Source organism: Falco biarmicus, chromosome 12 (assembly GCF_023638135.1).
Source record: "Falco biarmicus isolate bFalBia1 chromosome 12, bFalBia1.pri, whole genome shotgun sequence".
Lineage (NCBI taxonomy): Eukaryota > Metazoa > Chordata > Aves > Falconiformes > Falconidae > Falco > Falco biarmicus.
Window position 1 is genome coordinate 33326381 of NC_079299.1, and position 19632 is coordinate 33346012.

General features: G+C 40.2%; 1 protein-coding gene across 6 annotated transcripts in view; it reads right to left on the bottom strand.

Moving 5' to 3' along the window:
• The window catches only part of CFAP61 (cilia and flagella associated protein 61), a 118627-nt gene that overhangs the window by 14979 nt on the left and 84016 nt on the right, over window positions 1-19632 (bottom strand). For all 6 annotated transcript variants that reach the window (XM_056357463.1, XM_056357464.1, XM_056357465.1 and 3 more), the window contains 2 exons: window positions 19097-19188; window positions 15813-16018 (listed from right to left, as the gene is read on the bottom strand). In XM_056357463.1, coding sequence (XP_056213438.1) covers window positions 15813-16018; window positions 19097-19188 — 298 coding nt within the window. The remainder of the gene's footprint in view (window positions 1-15812; window positions 16019-19096; window positions 19189-19632) is intronic.

A 19632-nucleotide genomic window follows, 5' to 3' on the forward strand; every position in this document is an offset into this window, starting at 1 on the left:
ACCACGGTGTTGCAATATGTTCTTTGCACTAGTACGCTGAAGCTAAATTGAACCTATTCTAGGAGGAAGCTCTTGTAACTTTTTCTTTCAGTGACAGCATCTATGGCAGCATTCTTCTGTGAAAAAGGAGTAACAAGATGGAGAGGACATGACTCGATGTAGAACCTCAAGGCTGTAAATATAACCGGAGGCAGCTAGATTACAAACCTGTGATTTATTTCTCTTTTCTCTGTAATGAAAAATAATTTTTACTGCTTCAGTGAGATGCTCTGTGTGTAATTCTTGTTAGTGCTGACTGGAGTCAGGAGGTGCACCATGTTCATCCCAGTAATGAATGAACAGATGTCAGCAGGGTCACCCAGGAACTTTTAAGACGGGTGCATTTGCATGGCTGCAACCAATGTTTCCATCTTTGGAATGGCAGCAGCACGCTTGGCACTGTTGTCAGGAGTACATGTATGCTATCACTTGATTCAGTTGCATGGTCTTTAAATGACCATCTGAATAAAGCAACTTAAAAGGTGCTACACAAGTTTAATAATTCTGACGTACCCGTCTGCAGAAAACTAACCTGCAGTTTTCTTTTTGCAGATTTTTTTCTTCATTAAGGTCAAATGGCAGGGTTTCCCCCTCCCACTCTTTGAATTAAACTTCATCTTTCACCAGTCCCCTGCACAACTAATAACAGTTTATGCATCTGGCAGAACTTCGCTGGTTTTTCACATGCTCATCCCATCATAAGCTCCCCTCCGCCTTCCCACTGAGCCCCTTCATCTGCGTTTCTCTTTGTATCACAGGCTGGCTGGGGCTGCCTCTCCTGGATTTGCACAGTGGCCAGCACAGTCTCTCTGTTCATAGATAGATATGTTCATAGTATAAATATTTATAGACACCACTACAAATAACCGTGTTCTTGCTACAGTAAGCGCTGCCCAGCCTAGAAGTCTCTGGTAGCATGTTACCATGACTGACACTACCTATTCATTTGGACAGGAAATGTTAGAAAAGATGAGCTCAGCTTTAACTTTAACTTTTATATACCTATAACATGTGCAGAGAGCTAGAGAAGAACAGGATATTCCCCACACATTTAAAAAAAAGCCTTCCATTTCAGAAGAAAAACGCCACCCAACAAAAACCTTTAACTCAATCATGATATTAGATAGCAAAGCAGCAAAAAGGGGGGTGTTATACAAGAATACATTAAGGTAATTGAAGACACTATTTTTTACTGATATACCCTGCTAACCTTTTTCCACTGGCCAAACATTTTGTCTTCAAGCTGGCATCTTAATTTTAATTCTAACCCTGATAAGGTGATTTCGTCTCTCGATGGAGACGTATCTTCCAACTGCCTTACCGTGGTTCAGCTGTTTCCCTACCTCACTGAGAAGCTGCATTAAATGATGTTTATAAAACGTTTCAGGGATGCTACATATTACTGGTGCTGTTACCAGCAGCTCAGTTCTTAATTGCATTTTTGACTGCCTCTGTCAATATCCACAGATTTGGAGCTCAAAACCTGAAATGCATCACCCAGTTTGCAATATTTAATGCAAATAAAACGCCTTGTTTGGGGGAATGGAGAACATCTTGTCTGTATTTTCTAGATAGGCTGCCAAGAGGAGCTACCAGTAAACAACATTTACTACCAGATTCCCTTTACTTCCCTTCACCTGAAGAGATGGAATCACCAAAGGCAATTTAAAGATCTGCTTCACAGAAACAATTTACTTTCCTTGCTGGCTCTGCTTTTTTATCTATCTTTTCAGTTAGAATCACCTTTATAAAGGAGCACATGGTGTTTTCAAGAAAGCAGATCTACATATGGCTGCTAAAGGGAAGTTTAATAATGAAAAAACCCATTTGAAGCCAAACCAACAAGTTGACTTTCTGAGGTTCATTCTCAATTTTATTACCACTTCAGCAGCAGTCCCTCAGGGCAGGCTGTAGAAGGCTTGAAAGTATAATGCTCTTCAGTATACAAGATGAAGCTGGCATGCTACCAACAGAGGCTCAAAGGCTCCTCAACTATCATGAGAACGGCATCTGCCACATGTGTTTGCACCATTTAGTCTTTCATAACCTGCCAGAGTGATCAGGCTAAATATGTACAAGATGACAATGTTTGCCAGGAGCATAACAGGTTTTCAAACTTGGTCACTTCCTAACGGGGATCCCCTGCCGACAGACTTTTATATCGACAGAAGTTATCATGGGAAGGCATTTGTAACAAGATGGGATGAAATGGTCTCCTTTTGAAGACAATAAGCGACATCCTTTTTGTTGCTAGGAAGCTGGTCTCGCCTTTCTTTGACAAACAATATTTAAAGTCTGTTCTGCCTCATTTGTGATGTGTAGCCTGCATTAGATGAAAGGAAAGAACGAGGAAAATATTTAGTGGCATTCTCTAGAAAAGAGATGGAATCTTTCCCTTTTCAAGAGATGCAGCGTTAAATAAAATGGATACAGTTGGCCACTGCTAGCAAGCAAAAACAGAGTATGCATGCAGGCGGCTTCCCATCTGAGAGCTATCTGTGTTTATTCTCCATTTCATTTGCAACTACACACCACTTTTGCAGAGCAAGGCTTCTGCCTCTGAAAGCTAATTCTGAAGCTGCCGTTTGTCTGCGGTGTGTCCTGGCTCTCTAAAGCAGAGGCAGCGAGGACCTGACACTCACCTCTGGCAACGTTTCTGCCATCTAAGTCAGGTCTAACAGCATGAGATGTATCACTGAGAGCAAGATGTTAAAACCAGAAAGTTTTAAAAATTGAATGAAAAGCTTTCAGAATAATACCAACCACCAAACAAAAAGTAAGATATAAAGTTTAAAAAAACCCATCAATAATGGAAGTTTCTGTAAATAATTTTAAATCCCGTGACAAGAAAGCAATGGTGGAGAGGTGAAGACCAGCTCTGTAGGATGAGCTGACCTACTCTGGTAGATCTAATCTTTTATCATTCACAAGCATGGTGTAACTGTAATACTCAAACTGACCAGTTTTATCACACTACTGCAATGTTTTCCAAACTTCTACAAGTTGGGCTTCCCTTCATGGAAACGAAGCAAAAGCAAAGCCCAAATAATTTCCATTTATACTATTAACGATGGGCTTCTGAGGACCAGTGTTGATATTGTCTCTAAGTATTTCACACTGGGTGCTCTTCTTTGACAACCTCAGCCAAAATCCTCTCCAAAAAAAAAAAGAATCACCAGTGGAAAGAGAAACTGAAAGCAGTGATGATATGAATGCATGCAATGTGGCAAATAAAACAGAAACCAATTTTTTTAAAAGGTTTGATTTTCTCACTTATCTTAATGTGCAAGTAAATCTCATTATTACAGCCTGAAAAATAGTGATTCTTTTTTTAATATGAGAATTGTAATATGTTTTTAATTACTTCCATTCCTTTTCTTGCTGCTTCCATGAGCCTGATGACAGCAGAGATAACGGGTGTCACTGTGGACAGGCCTGTGGGCGCACCTTATGTACTGGGAATGCAGACCTGACGGCTCATTAAACTATGTGAAATAATCCCTCCCTGCAGGTGAGCTTATCAAATTACCACAGCGTGCGTGCACACTTAGACCGCCATTCTCTAGCGCAGAATCCTGTTAAGGGAATTTAAATTGCGGCCCTAAGCAGCCAGCACTCAGCTGCTGCCTCGCCAGCGCTGCCAGTGACTTCTCTCTGTGTCTCTGTGAGACCAGGACAAGTTGGGGGATTTTGAAAAGCTCAAAGGGCAGGTAGGCACCTGTTCCTTGTGATGATGCTTTTGTAGAATCCCTCTGCAAGCTACTGGCATGTTATTAACTATAGATTTTGAAGACGCTGTGTCTGCCAGTGTTCTTTTGCTACTCAAAGCCTTGATGAAAGCAATAGCAAAACCAAATTCAGCTCCTTGCATCCCCACTATCCCCACTCTTTCACCAACACATATGAACTCAGAGGAAATGACAAAGTTCAGAAACGGAGACAATCTACGAAGTGGTTTGAATCCGTTTGCAACTTTTGTTAAATGTCTCTAAATAATCATTAATGCAGATCTCTTGAAATCACATCTGTTTCTTCACAAAGCAGTCTACAGTTTGCTAGGGACCTGCCTTATGTCCCATTAAACTCAGCAGGACTCTGGTCAGAGTTGTATCCTCTGCCATCCAGCACTGCAAGCATATGCAGAGCAGCACACGTTTTTCTAGTAGGTGGTACAAGGCAGAGTCATTGATAAACTTAATCTCCCGTTAATCTGTAAGTAGCATAGAGTCTCCTTCCCTCTCTGTAGCTTCCCACACTTAGTACAACACGGTGAGTTTTCAAGCTGGATGTCCATTTTTCTGGGTTTAAATTTCCTTAAGAAGAAATGTACTGCTTGAAATGCAAAATCTCCAGGCTTTATCAGCTACATCTGGAATATACATTATTGGTTCTCAAATATTCAGACCTCAAAATATTCAAAGTCATTCCTTGGCACGTTTGGATCCTTTAAATGTGAACGACTTGGGCAATTTATGGAAGCTGAGTTTCTCATTGGTACTTTTGACACACAATGGAAAAAGCTACCCAAATGGCAGCATGCTTTTGCTGCAGCATACCTCATTCCTCCTTGGTTTTGCCACTAGTAAACAGTAAGAAGAAAGCTGCTGCTATTACAAACACCACGAACCAAACCAGAAGGACAAGCAGAGATGAAACTGAAACAGCTGGTCAGCTGACACAGCCTCCAGTGTAATACCGTTATGCCCAGAGTACCTATGAAGAACAGGGAATTCCACTTCCCAGGAGTGGGGAGAGGACAGTACTGCTGTGGGTTGGGATGCAATGCAGTTTTACTTTCTAGGTTGTCCTGACATTACTTCCCAAACAAAGTTCACAGTCTTTTCTCCAACACAAGTGCACTTAATAAGAAATGTCCCATCTTGTCAGGAAAAGAGACAATGCGCTGTTTGCAGACAATATATATGGATGTTTTAAGACTCCTAATTACAACGACATTGTGATACCAGTAAAAGACATTTCCAGACATACCTTGCCTAGCTGGACCAGGAATCATAAAGTGTAAATTTAAAACCACAAAGCATTTCCTGCTAAATACCATCTGACCAGTAATTTTGAAAGACAGCCTGTTTATGTAGGTAAAAATCAAGGCTCATTTGTGTAAAACCCCATAAAGCACCACCTGAAAGCACTGTTCTTAATCACAAAGAATATAAAACATTCCCTGGTTTGCAGTTTCTTAAAAATCACTTACAATGGCCTAACAATCAAGCAAATGTTGAACCAACAGCAAGGTTGTAGCAAGACAGCTATTTAACTCCTTGCTCTATAGTTCTACTCACTGAACACCTGTTTGTCCATGCATTTTAAGCCACTCCTGTTAAATTCATTAATCTAGGACGCTGTTACTGCTCTCACCCAGTAATTAGTGAAATCAATAGTCTTATGGACAATGAATCTGTGATTTACTTCATTGGGCAGATTTACAAAATAATGATGGTTTTTACTGACTCATGGGCTGACATTTCTTTTGTACTTTTTGCTAAGTAAATCATAGAAAGGAAGCCCATGCTTTTTTGCCACTTTCAACAGAACTGTGACCAAACCTGCAATATCTTTTCCTTGGAAAAGAACCGTTTTACAACATGTGGTTTACAAAACCCTTTTTTCTGCAGCTGCAATAGCAAAACATAGTGCAGTGCAACTGATGCTCGAGAAAGATGGGCACTGAATCCAGAGCTCACAGAGGACAATACTGATCCCACTGGGCCCAGTCCAAAACCTCACTAGGGCTACTGCAGAGACCTGCTGACTCCAGGGGGGTGCGAGTCATGATTGACATCGCGTATTGCTTGCCAGCCTCTTCACTTCACAAATGCCCCTTACCCATCATGGCTGATAAATCACCTCTGGTTTCTGCATTTTTAATATCCTGGAAATGTTACATTTAGGTGCCATTACCTGGAGGCACCATCAGAAAGCAAATCTTTGCAATCCCTGCTTCACATTGAGATACTGCAGTCCCTTCCTATTCTAAATATCATTGAGAGATATTATCCATTATTTCAGCACTGGAATTTGGTAAAGTTTAGATACTTTACTAGATAGTAACAGTTATTGTGTAGCTGACTCTTCACTGAATTGCTCTTTAAACTTTCTAAACTCTGCTCTTTAAAATTGATATAAAAACATTGCTCTTTGCTCTGTCTATGAGGAAGTTATGGCTGACCTTGAAATAAGGTTTATTACATTTTTTTCACATAGTACTATTTCACATGTAATGTATTATGAAAAACAATTAAAAGGAAATTAAAACTGACATACAAAATCAACAGATATGCTGTATGCACTGGTATGATTGCTTTTCTGTAATTACTTGTTTGTTCAGAGTTCAATCATTCATAATGGCTTGCATAATTATTAATATGAATCGGCAAGGTTCAGCTGCAAATTGCTGTGGTAGGATTCGGTTGACTGGCCTTCACATACTAATTTGGATGTGGAGTGTCTTAGTAACATACCTCTTCATTAGTAAGTTAGCTGCTCCTTAAAAAAACCACTAATGTATAGAAATCTAAAGCCACCTAAAGGGGTCTGCCATTTATATTGATTTGCTATTGAAGTACAGCTTTACCGGAGCACCTTGGGGTTAGCATTTAATTCTGGTAGCAAAAAAAGCTGTTAGTGCTTTGATATCCCCTCATGTGTTCCTCTTTCCTTATCCTGTCTCTCTCTTCATAAAAAGCACACAAATTTTCCTCTAATTAGGCTGCGAAGTGTACTGAGTAGCATTAGTCTCTCTCAGCCATGCTCACTACCTGCCACACTTCCTTTCTGTTTTTTTTCATCCCTGCAGAAAATAAGTCTCACCATCTGCATGATGAACAAAAGCCTAAGGTGGAATCCCTTAAATGTAATCACAGTGTGCTAATGGTGTGGGATCAGCAAATTCCAGATAGCAGTGCATTCTAGTATTTCTCTTAACAAACAGTCACTCTTCATTTTTGAAAGTCTGGTTTAAAAACAGCTTTTCTATGTAGCATGCATTTCATGTTTAAATACTTGCTGATTATCCAGGCTAGAAGTAATAGATCTATAGCTTTACCTAGTCCTTTTAAAAATAATACTGAAAACAGCAAATATTCTTCCTTTTCTTAATTTGTTATATTACGAGATTTATTAGTCACATCAATAAACAGTCCAGTGTGGTGTTTCTACTTAAACTCTCATTTAATGACACTGCTTAATAAATCACTTTTAGCCTGAATAGTACTATGTATGATGTGTGAACTGAACTTAAGTAGAAGAGATCTGAATGGCTACTTTAAAATAAGTAACTGTTGTTCCATACCACTCAAAATATTTTGAGCATTTAGCTTGTACAGCTAATAAGAAAAATGGAGTGTGAGCATAAATGATGGGGTTTGAAGAGAAAAGCTAATGAAATATCCAGTGATAGTATTCACTTTTATAGTTTCTGGGTGGAATTTTCCAAAGCATCTTAGTGAAAGGGAGTTTGACTCCATGCCTTCCTGCTGCATGTTTGGGAGCCTTGTGTCCTAGTGCATATCAGTACCTGTTGCTGTTGAAGCTGTGCCACTTTGTGTAGAGCATCCCTTATTTTTTTTTCAGAGTGCTTAGCCCCTGGACAGCAACACCCACCACAGCCAGGCTGCATGCAGATCTTCCAATGGACAGCTGGGGCAGATCACCAGAGCTCTATGCATGTGTTAATTTGCTGATGCCCTTCATATGGCAGCACTGAATCCTATCTGCTGTTCTGGCACTGGGAAAAAAAATCCTTTGTCACTGAATTTCAGCAAAATCCCCTGTCTTTCTGTCCCATGCATAGGTATTGCCAGAGTCATCAGCCACCCTTCCCAACTCCTGCTTGCCAAAGTGCCTCTGGTTAACGTCTGCCAGCAGGGGCTTCTCTCTACGGACCTGGCCCCTCACATCATCAGTTCCCAGACTGGCGTTTGCAGCCTGGTGGACATATCTTCTCAACTCTGGAGAACTCCAAGCTTGCAAAAAAGATGAGACACTTGGAGTGCATGTGCATCTTGCTGCAAATAGCTTTTCTATCATGCCATGAACATATGCTCCTCATGATGCTACTTGAGACCACCGTGCGGGGTAGATAAATTGTCAATGGGCTGGACAAGTCCTTAAAATGCTGGAAACCAAGTTATTTAGAAAAAAAGAAAAAAAAAAGTAACAGTCTTTTCAAGCTCACTTTGGATGAGTGTGCCTGAAAGGTTTCTCTGCTAAATGTCCTTCAAAACACACGCTGCCTTCTTGGACTCCCTCAGAGGACTGACCCTGTAAGGCTCCTCAGCTCTCAGCTGGAAAGCCTACACACATACACAGCAGAGCCTGAAATGTCCAGCCTACATGCACCAAGATGGCTCCATGATGCAAACTGAAGCGTAGTGAGTACAGATGACTAAAAGCACATTTCTGGTAAGAACTAAATATAAACACAATATAAATAGAGTACTCAGTACTCTGTGTTACATGTTATTCAAAACACTTTGATTGCTACACAATGCATTAGTCCATCAGCATGCTTTACAAATTGTTAAATACCAGAAGTGCTTAACATACAGCATCTTACTAACTTCAGCATTACACAGAGAGTAAACTTGGTGAATAGGTACAAGAAGAAGCTTGAGCAGGGGATGGCTGAGCAACACAACATTTCACAGGTTGCCTTTTAGAAATGGATTGGCATAACGATGTTTCCCTTAACAGGACACTTTATGACTGTCAGCCCAAATCTGTGCCTTTCCTCCAGTGACGCTGATTTTGCTGCACTGACTGTCATACAACAGTGGTACTCCTTTGCCTCATCTTTAGTATTACTGCCCCATTAATGCGATGCACCAAGCATCTTCTTCTGTAGGTCATGATGGAAAACAAGTTCATTAAGACAGTATTACAAAATCCCAAGTAAAAAACCACTCACACCTAATTTGATAAATAAGCTACTTAAGTATTTTAGAAACTAGTGGCACAGATTTTTATGCATTATGTTAGTAGATTTGGTTTTCATTAATGCCAAATGAAGCCTACATGAAGCACTTCTATTTCATATTAAAGGCATGATGCCAGTGAGCATCCATTTGGTTGCCAGGTATCAGGAGACCCCTCTAATTATCCATTTTGTACCTAAGATGCTGCAGAGGGAGATTCCACTGCTCTGTGGACATGTTCCATAACTTGGCAACTGCCTTACAGTTGCCTTCATCTTGGATGAATACAAAAGGTGTAACTGGCTGGTTACATTCCTCCTTTGTGAAGCAGTGTGGAGGACTGATGACCAATAACAAATGTATAAGCTTAAAAATAAAAGAAAGAATATCTCAGAGCTCTCTCCCCACCCCCCTCTTTTATATGCTGCTATGACAATGGAAAGAATTTGAAGGCTTTCAAACGAGCACCAGAGAACAAGGGAAGGGAAGGAGTGTGGTACAGGGGACACTTCATATGAAACCTACTGGAATTCACTTTCTTTTTCCTTCAAAAGAAGGCTTCCCTATTGGAAAAAGCCTCACTCTTGGGTGCTCAAATTCCAGTTGAGCCTTTTTGAGATGCAACCTTATGTGAAATGAATAAAAATTGAAAAAACTGCTTCCTAAAGTGGATTCCAGATCTAGGGGGTAATGCTGTTAAAACTTCCAGGTGACATAAAAGGTTTGTATACAAAATCCCCAGCTTCAGGATACTGTGTCTTTGGTTCCTATAATTTTGCCTGCCCTGGCACCAGAAAGCTGCATTGTAAGACCTCTCTGCTCAGAAAAGTAATGGGTGAAGGCCTAGATGGAATGAATGTAGCTACTGTGGTGGCATGAGGCAGATGGAAGGGTGACCATTGCTGATGGCAATGGTGCATTTTTCTTGTAGCACCGTGACAAGTGAGGATAAGACTTCTCGTGGTTAGTAAATATTGCCTGTCCAAGGCCCTGACAATTTGCCCAGTAGACCTTGGCATCCTATAAAACAGTCACAGGGATGAAGTGCATCCCACTGTGGCGCAGTCAGAAGAGACAGCTGTCTGACTGGATGTGGTCATCTTCTGGCTTAACAACCTATTTCCTCAGCTGTTGTTTGCATAGGTAGAAACAAAAACATTGGCTCTTAGATTCGTATTTGGCTAAGTAATGAACTGAACCCACACAGACACTGCTCTGAATTAAGCTGGAATACCTAACACCTATGAGAATCAGGCCCAAATATGGCTGCAGAAGCTTAATGATAGGCAGTTGTTTTTGAAGAAGATATTAGATATCTGTTATTATCATATGAATATCTGTATCACCGGGATCACGGCTAACTACGGCAGCCAGGCATCATGAGGAACATTTATTTTAACTGTGCAGCTGTAGAGTTGCACCAAGACCTCCTTTAAACATGTCAGTAGTACCTGTCTGCTAAAGCAGGAAGGGTAAGAAACTTTAAAACTCTCTAGTTCCATCAGAAGTAGTGTTGGCTGGTTTAACTATGAGAGCTAAAAGCATTGTTTCTGTGAAAAAAAAATTAATTCAGATGCATTTGAAGCTTTTAGTAAGCTGTGAAAATACCATAATACGGACAAGGAGTATCTAACTCACTAAAAGCTTACACTCTCCAGTGCGCTCGTGCATTTTGTAACCAAGTGATTGTGGCAATACAGTCAGATGATTTTATGCTGGCTTTTTCGGTTACTGCTTGCTAGGCTGATAAATTTATGACCTTAAACTCTTAAAAGAGCTGCAGCTTGAATATACATCATCAATAGTGGCGTGTCTGGGGGCATCAGGCTGTTGAGTCTTGCAAATCTAGGGGCTGAAGGGCTTCCTTCGCCAGCCCAGCACAGGACTAGGGACAGCCCAGCACATGGGGCAGAGCCATGGGCAGACCCCTCTGACCCACCACAGGCGTGGGGTGATGCATGCCCACCACGCTGCTTAGCTTCCTCCACAATGTATGCTGACTCTATGGGGAAAGGAGGACAGGAGAGAAGTGATTTCCATCTTCCATTTGGTTGTAGATCAAGTCCTGCAGTTTTAAATCATGTTGAACTCGTACTGAAATCAATGGAACTTTTCTCTCAACAAAATAAGATGTTATTTATCTCATTATTACCATTAGCTGCAGTTTCACGTGTACAACCAGGAGTTACTTGTTCACATTAGCCGAGTCTTGAGAGCCTGTTGTTAATGCTAATTTGAAAATGGCACTGGCACATTATAGTCAGGAAATCCGGTATCATGGGGTTAACTTTCAGCTCTTATACCAAACATAAATCAGTGAGGAAATTCATTGCTAGATGCAGTCTCTAATTATTTAAAAGATAATTTGCATGCTACACAGAAATAAATTAGCTCCCAGGTGACAGCTGTTCCACTGTGTCCATTCCTGGAACTAGATGCCATGCTGGGAAATCTAAATGCAGACCAAAAGATTAAAACATTGTACTTTCTGGACTTAGAGGAAGACCCTCCCCAAAACAGAGGCATAAAGAAGGAAGGAGGAGAATGAATGTTCAAGTCAGCAAGTTTACAAGCTTAACTAATGAACCACAACTTTTTCACAGTCTACATTTTCTTTTCACTAAGGGCACTTCACATCTTTCTAGAAGATACTGCAACTGGAGGCAAGTGTAACGTGTACTAGTTTAAAAGGATTTTTTTCAAAGAAAGAAATTCAGCCCTAACATCAGGTTTGCATTCACATGGTCATGTGAGACCAGTATAGACCATGTAAACACCATCCAAAAAAGTTTTCCTTCTTTTGATCACACACATAGAAATCGACGAATGCATCTTCATATTCCTTGCCAAAAGAAGACCAGACACCACTTTTAATCTACATAAAAGCCTCAAGAATATCTTCATCTCACAAGAGATGCTAAAACTTGTTTCAATGTAATGGTTTTCTAATAAATAGTGTTCTCATGGCTAGGATTTAACACTGTATATTGTTGTATATTGTACATAACATTGTATTATATGGATGCATGTATTGTAGGTATGATACTGTATTATATATTATGAGACTACACTACACTGCCAGCCTTCTTCCATTGCTATACCACCTCCTGAAAGCAGCCATTTCCTGTGCCAGTCTGCTTTGTGCTAGGACTGTTACATGGAGATGAGAGGCAGTTTGCTTCCTCCTCTCACCGTCCTTTTCTCACTAGTCCTTTCAGTCTGCCCTGGCTGACTGCAAAGGGCTTTCATTTACTCTTCCGTCTCCCACCTCTTGATCTAGCTAGAGAATCTATCCTCCTCATAGCACAGACGTTTGTAACAGAGATATCGAGGCTGCTGTGAATGGAAATGCATACGTGTGCACATGCATTTGTGTGAAAGCACCAGAAGAAACAAGCGAGCAAGGATTAAAGAACAGCATATGTTAATTGCTACAGAGCAACATATGTGATTTCATTCAAATGACCAAATGGCAAGAGAAGGAACAAACCTATCTAAAGATCAGATATAAAGAAGATGAAAAACAGGACTGGAGGCAATAAAATAACCAGATAAGAAAAACCTGGCAACTGTGATTCAGGAATTTTGCCACAGGCTAATGAGAGGTGAGATAAAATAATGAGGCAAAAGATCCCAAACAACGTCCACATGTAAAGGCTGTAAAAGACAAGTCCAAATTAGTTCATCATCACTAATTAAGAAAAGCTCAAGAGATGTGATGAGGACCTGCTAAGTGGTGTCCCTCTGCATGGCACACTAGCAGTCTGGGCCAGACCACCCGGACACACAGGTCACAGTGCCTGTGAGTACGTGGAGGTGAGGACCCTGACCTTGCACAACTTCAGGTCCTAGTAAGTAAAGACCACTTAAGTTACCAGCAGTCTTAGAGAAGCTGACGACTCCCTCAATGAGTGCGTGCTCATGGCAATGCTGCCATCAGAAAAAACTGCACTTCTTACTCTTACGAAGTTGACTGGCCTGACTCATCCTATTAACAGATCACCACAGAGATCTTCATCTCTCCTAAGATTTTTAAAATCTCTGTGGATGTTTGGAACTTGATCTTACTTGTAATCCCACAATCAGCTTGTGCACTGGTGGGGATCCTATCACAGTCATGAGAGCATAGGAGACTAATACATTCTTTATTTCTGTCACGAAGCAATAAGCCATCCGTTCAGAATGTTAACGTCTCACCTCTTCAAAATCTATGTGCATCGCTATCGACTATCGAGAGTGCAGGTTAAGTGCTGCTGCAGTGAGGTCCTTGGGCTGGGCTACATGCCCACCATGCAGCAAATGCTGGTTTTTGTCAAGGCAAGGAAAATGCTGCTACCTGTGTTGCAAGCAGAAATCCGAAAGCAGGATAATTTATTCTTCCAGGTGTTGATGCTACTGTGAGACTTGCTAGTACATATAACAAGCGATACTGTAGCCACATCTGGGCAAACAGCAAAGGCTAAGTGTCTGGCAACATTTGTGGTTCGTAGAAAAGAGTAGGTCACAGCTGTGTTTGCATATTGTAACACCATGAAAGAGACTGATGATACCTTGCCACAACCTGAATACCAAGTTTCTTCCAGTGCTCAAAATGTATTAACTGATCAGCATCAGCTGTGACAGGGAAAGAAAATTACCTGTTGTCTTAGCCCCTATCTCATACAACTGTGTCATCCTCCTTCAGTTTCTACTTAACACTTATTGACAATATACTGTTTATGTGAACTTCACATTTGCTATGTGCCATTACTCTCATAAAACAAACCCAGCATTTTCTAGAAATGAGAATCAATCCCTGTGGCAGCAGCAATTCAGAAGTTTCACACTCCTCTCAGCAGAGGCATACAAAGGTCTCCTGAAGTGAAATTTTTGAAGAAGCGTTTTTGTTCAAGAAACTTTTAAACCTTACAGTTGAAGTTTGGGTTCAGCCCATTTTTCAGAACAAGATGAGAAGAAATAAATGAGCAGCTAGACTCTGTAATATTTACAATCAGGAGAGAGTGCAGGAAAAGGACTGCAGAACACATCAGAGAAATTGCGAGAGCTGCACATCCAGTCCTGGCGAAGCCCTGAGTCCTTTTCAGGGGAGTTCACCCTTTCAGTCAGCAGCTGATACCACTGTTCTCAAAATACAGCACACAAATCAGCCTTTTGTCATCAACTGAACGGCTTGGCTGGACCTCCCCTCCTCCTGATTTCGGCAGACATTCTCATTTAGCAGTGTGCAATGCCTTATCCATATTCTGGCAAAGCTTTTTGACACTGAACCAGCAGAAATGCAAAAGCTAGAGAAAGAGGTGCTGGAATTCAGAGGCTCTTAAGTCCCTGTCTCAAGGTATCAGGTGCTTCATTTCTACAGTCTTTTTTGAACTAATAGATTGCCATTATCATGCAAAGTTTCTTTTGGACCACAGCACATCCTTTACAGCAAATTTCTACAAACTGTTACTTAAATAAAATTGTTTAATCTGCTACCATTTATGCCTTTCTTCAAATCAGTTATAAATATAACAAAATCAGACCTGGAGACTTTTAGGGCACCACTATCAGCTTTGTATCATGATAAAAATCTATCATTTGTTCCTGTGCTTGGCTTTTTGTCTCTAAACCTGCTTATGTAACATGGCACTTCTCTGTCTGTAACAATTTAGGATCCCAAGACACCAGTTGTGAGGGATTTTTAAAAATTAAAACCAAAACCAAGATGTATCAGCAAGTTCTTCTTTACCGCCTGTCTCAATTACACACTCAAAGAATACTACCCAATGAATGAAACTCAAGGCTGGGGTTTTGGTTTTATTTTTGTTTGGTTTGATTTTTTTTATTCATGCTTGACTTCCAAAGCACTTGTATTCACTGAAGCATAAGGAATAAAACATGTGTAAGTTTTCAGGCCAGGTAATTTTTTTAAAATACGAAATTCTGGAGAAGTAGCAGAAAATCAAAGATATGGTAGATCACATTTTTCCAGATACTCCTCTCTCCGTAGTAAGTTCCTTAATTAAGTTTGCATTTCCAAAAGCAATGAACAATTCTCTCTGAGGAGACAGCACATAAACCTTGGCTAGAAACAGTCAGGCTCTTCAGGCTTTCCCACCACTTGAGAGACTTGCCACGGAACACCTAGTCCCTAGGACTGCCCTGCACTTGCTTGGGCACAGCAGGCAAAGGGGAGCCCCTCAGAACATCGGCAAGACTTGTTTCACTGCTGCAAAGTGCTGTAGTGGGATAAGTCCTGCAAGTTGCATGGGGAACCTCCACTAAATATGCAGAGTCCTGACACAGCCTCCAGCTGTAAAATTAAGTTAAAATAACCACCTTACATAGAGAACATAGTCTGGAGGATAAACTTCAGAGCTGATTGTATCACCAGATAAGCTGGCAAGTTGTTGAGTATGACTATCATCAGGAGTGATTTAAAATCTCCCTAGATACCTTGACTTAAAAATTTGATTCAAAGTGAACAAAAATACGGAGTCCTAAAAGTGACTTCTGAATATGAATCCTCAGTAAAAACGATTGTTCAGGTTCAGCTTAATGAATTACTCCTACTGAATATTCTAAGCAAAAGTTATAAAGATATTGAAATGCTCTTTCAGATGAAAGATGGTCAAGTAAACCACTGCTCCTTCTCTAAATAAATGTCAGAGACACAGCTCTTTCCAGGAGGGTCTTCAGGGCTTGTATTGCCACTGATAATTTTGCCAAACAATGGAAGACATTTTTAAATAAATCTATCTTTTGTTCTAAGAGAAAGCAGCCAGAAGATAAATCACAATAAAATAAAACTAAAATTCTGCCAGAATGTAGATTTTATGCACAGTATTGAGTTTATCTTACCTGTAAAGATCTGTAATCTTCCCTTCATTCCAGCGATAATAAAGATCATTAAGAAGACGCTCATGCTGTCCATACAAGCAAATGTAGTTGGAGACAGGGAAGGATTCCTTTGAAAAGCAGGTGATGCTATCTACCATACTATATTTGTTGATATGCATCCTGAAATAATTCCCATTTCTTGCTTCTCCAGTTATAATCTCTGTCCCCTGGAACAGAAAATAAAAGGAAAGCTGTGGAGATGGAACAGACTCCTGACTTGGCATATGCGCTGGATCAGCTGTGGTCTCCTAGCTGGTACTTACCATTTCTTAAAATCCACAACCCTTTTTTAAAATCAACAATACCCATTCCCAGTAACATGATTTATACAACAAGGCACTTTGCTATGTTTTATACACAAAGATTTTCTGCGTGGTTTATACTTGATTAACTGCACACAAAACTGTGCAGCATAGGACTGCATGTGCAGCATGGGCTGTGGTTGCCCAGTCTCGAGTGCCATTTCAGACACCGAAGGGTATCTGGGCCATCTGAACTGTGCTGGTAGTTACGGCACAGGATCTGTGGGAGACCTGTGACCTCCTGGAGCAGCAGCTGGAGGTCAGGAGGGATGCCGCAGGGCATCCCAAACAACACTAGATGCCTCTGTTTAGGCAACTGAATTGAACTCTATTCATCCTAATTTATTATACAGAGTCTGTATTATTGCATACACATGGCATATCATAATTTACTATAGGATACCATCCTGATGAATGAAGAACACACTGGCATACTTTCACTCTCTCTCCAGGTTTACAGCTATACATACATATTGTTATACATGTACATACAAACAGCACATGTGCAGAGTCCAAATTTATGGCACATCACAGAAGCTATAGGATTGTAGGCAGGGGGTTGGTACTACCATATCAATGAGTTGCAAGCAAACTTCAGTGTTAAACTCAAAGATTTATCACATACCAATTAAGCATTTTTGACTTTGTGTAGCAGTTCTCCAGTGTCAGAGGTGTGATGTGTTGTGCTTCCAACAAGGAAAGAAATACCAAGAAGGACCCTGTTCAGTTCTGAAACAAACTTCTAAATTTTATAAATGGCACTACGTACTAGATGGTTGCTGCAACTGCAGGAGGCAGGACTTGATCTCTTGGCACGTTTCCTTCAGGCCATGTTCTAGACTTTTAAATGGTGAATTCCTATTAACTTTAAAAAATATATATGCATATATACGTGTGAAAATATATATAAGCACATACGCCCAGAATTTAGAATTGCTCTCAGTGACTCCCTCTTGCCAGTTTGAACAGGGGCTGCCAAGTGTTGCTAACACCAGCTCTGCTATCAATAAAAGCATAACAATGTTGGATGCTGATGCTCAAAAGGTAGCGTTTCATTTCAGCTAGTTAAATCAATCACTTAGAAGACAAAAATGTAAAAATTTTTTTTCTAACCTCACATTGCAGTGGGATGATCAAATAGCTTGAAGCTGTTTTTTAAAGCTGTATTCATGTTCCAGTTTTATGTATTTCTAAAACCTGTTGCTAGGCTACAGTAACCTTTGTTACTTCCACATCTCTCACCTAATACATGTCACTAGCTTCTCTTACTTCTTTCTTAGGCAATTCTTTTAGGATTTACATGAAGTTTCTGGAGTGGCTTTAATTATGTTCCTTTTCAGACTGCAGGTAATCAAAGCTGCAGCAAAAGAATTCTAATCATGCTCTAGCAATTTAGAGTGACAAAACCAATTTTTCTCTCTGTGATTGTCCTTTCTGCTTCCCAGCATGTGCTGCTTTGGACAGCTCATCCTGGATTTGCAAAGTTGGAAAACAAGGTGAGCCAGGCTTTGATTCCAGCCCCCAAAGCATGGATTCGTTTTCAAAAAAAAAAGAAATTTCTTTCTGTGGACCACCGCTGTCCAAGTTTTAAAATCAACACTGAAGTACCCTTTCAAAAGCCACTCTTTACATCAGCCTCAAGAACAGGCTCAATGCAGAAATCCCTGAGGAACAGGAGCTTGCCTAGGTGGATGGTCCTCTCTGGCTTTAAAAGACATTAGTCTATTCCTTTCCTTGTTTCACAAGTCAGGTTCTTCAGTAAGAGAAGCATCTCCATGTATGTATCATGGGACAATCTCCTATGTATCCCAACTGTGTGAAGTGCTTCCCTCTTTCCTGTCCAAAGACGACTCTCATGGTTGCAGCACAAGCTGTTTTCTAGCAGCAAAGTATGGAGCATCCCTTCCAGAATATATTCTTCTCCTACTAGTCTAGATCAACTGAATTTCACTAATAGACTGAGAAGTTTTATCATCTGTATGCATTTATAGCACCTTATTGCAGGGAGGAAAGAGGTTCAGCACTAAGGCTGAAAGCGTCTTTTAGTGAAATCCAGCTAATTTCTATCCTATGTCCTCTTTATAGAAATCATACATCTTTTGGGAAAGCCAAATATCAGAACGTATGGAAATGACCATCTAAGAGGTTTGGTTGGTTATGTAATTCATACTCGTTCACCCGCTGTACCTGATTTATATGATGCACCCAGGCTTAGCTGATTGGATTTGTTTTTACCCAAATCTGATACCAAATAGCACCACTACCTTGATGTGCTGTGTATTATGTGATGTGCTAGGAACTTCAAAAGCAGCATATTCTGTATGACTGAGAAAGTGACTTCTCCTTCTCTCCACAGAATCATGCAAAAAGGACATTCTGAAAAAGACAGTACTGAGGAAAAGCCTACATGATAACCTCCCAAGCTGTGCTGAGACAAATGGCTCAGGAAACCAGGTACAGTGCTGAGCCACCAACTCTGGAAAAAAAACCTCAAGGTGTCGAAGCTGTAGTGCCCCATTAGGGAGCTATTTGAACCCAAAGCGCTGCAAATAGTAATGAAGAGTTCAGGACTGGCAAGGATTTCCTGCATTCAAGGACCAAAAACCCCTTTGGTTTTGGTTGATTTCATGGCAAAGTAATTAAGAACTGCAGTAAAGAAGTTAATCAGAAAATCTGTATGAATCCACATTTACAATACGATAGTGAATTTACATTAAAATAAATATTTTTAAATAATCAGAGATTTTGTTTTATGTGGTTTGTTCCATTCCAGAGTGGTAAGTCCCAGCTCTGGAAGGTTGCTAAATACATACTTAAACCCATGCTTACTCAAGATACTTTTTTAAGATGCATGGTACTTTTGCATATATGTGTGCTATCCTAAATAAGTACACCTTTCCAAAGGGAGGACAAAACAAAGAAAAGTTAAATAATGTAACTTACATGATCATACAGTGCGAGTTCTACGTCCAAGCAGATGGGGATTTCTGGTTTGGAAATATGCAAGTAATTACATCCTCCAGGAAGAACACCTCCTGCCATAAACGAAAAGATGAGATTAATTAAATCATAAAAAAAAAGAAGAAAATAAAGTGTTTGTGCTCCTTCTCCCATAATCTTTTTTTTTGTTGTTGTTGTTTATTAAATGGCTCTAAAAAGAAAACAAGGAACTTATTTTGTTTTGGTGGCCTTCATGCTCTAAACTTTTTTTTTTTTAGACATAGACTCTTAGACATATTGGTGCAGTAGCCACACATTGACAAGTTCTGATTACAGTTTTATTGAACTTGGAATATAGACACTGAAACAGTCCATATTTACTGCAATATAAAGGAAAGCACAGCTTGGTCTGTTATTAGCAAAAATCTACAGTGTAAGCTTTATCGCAACTCAACCCTTTCTGCTCATTATGTAAGGAGCTTTAAGGACCTTACTCCCATTGGATATCATCTCAGGTGAGATGGACCTACCCAAAAATA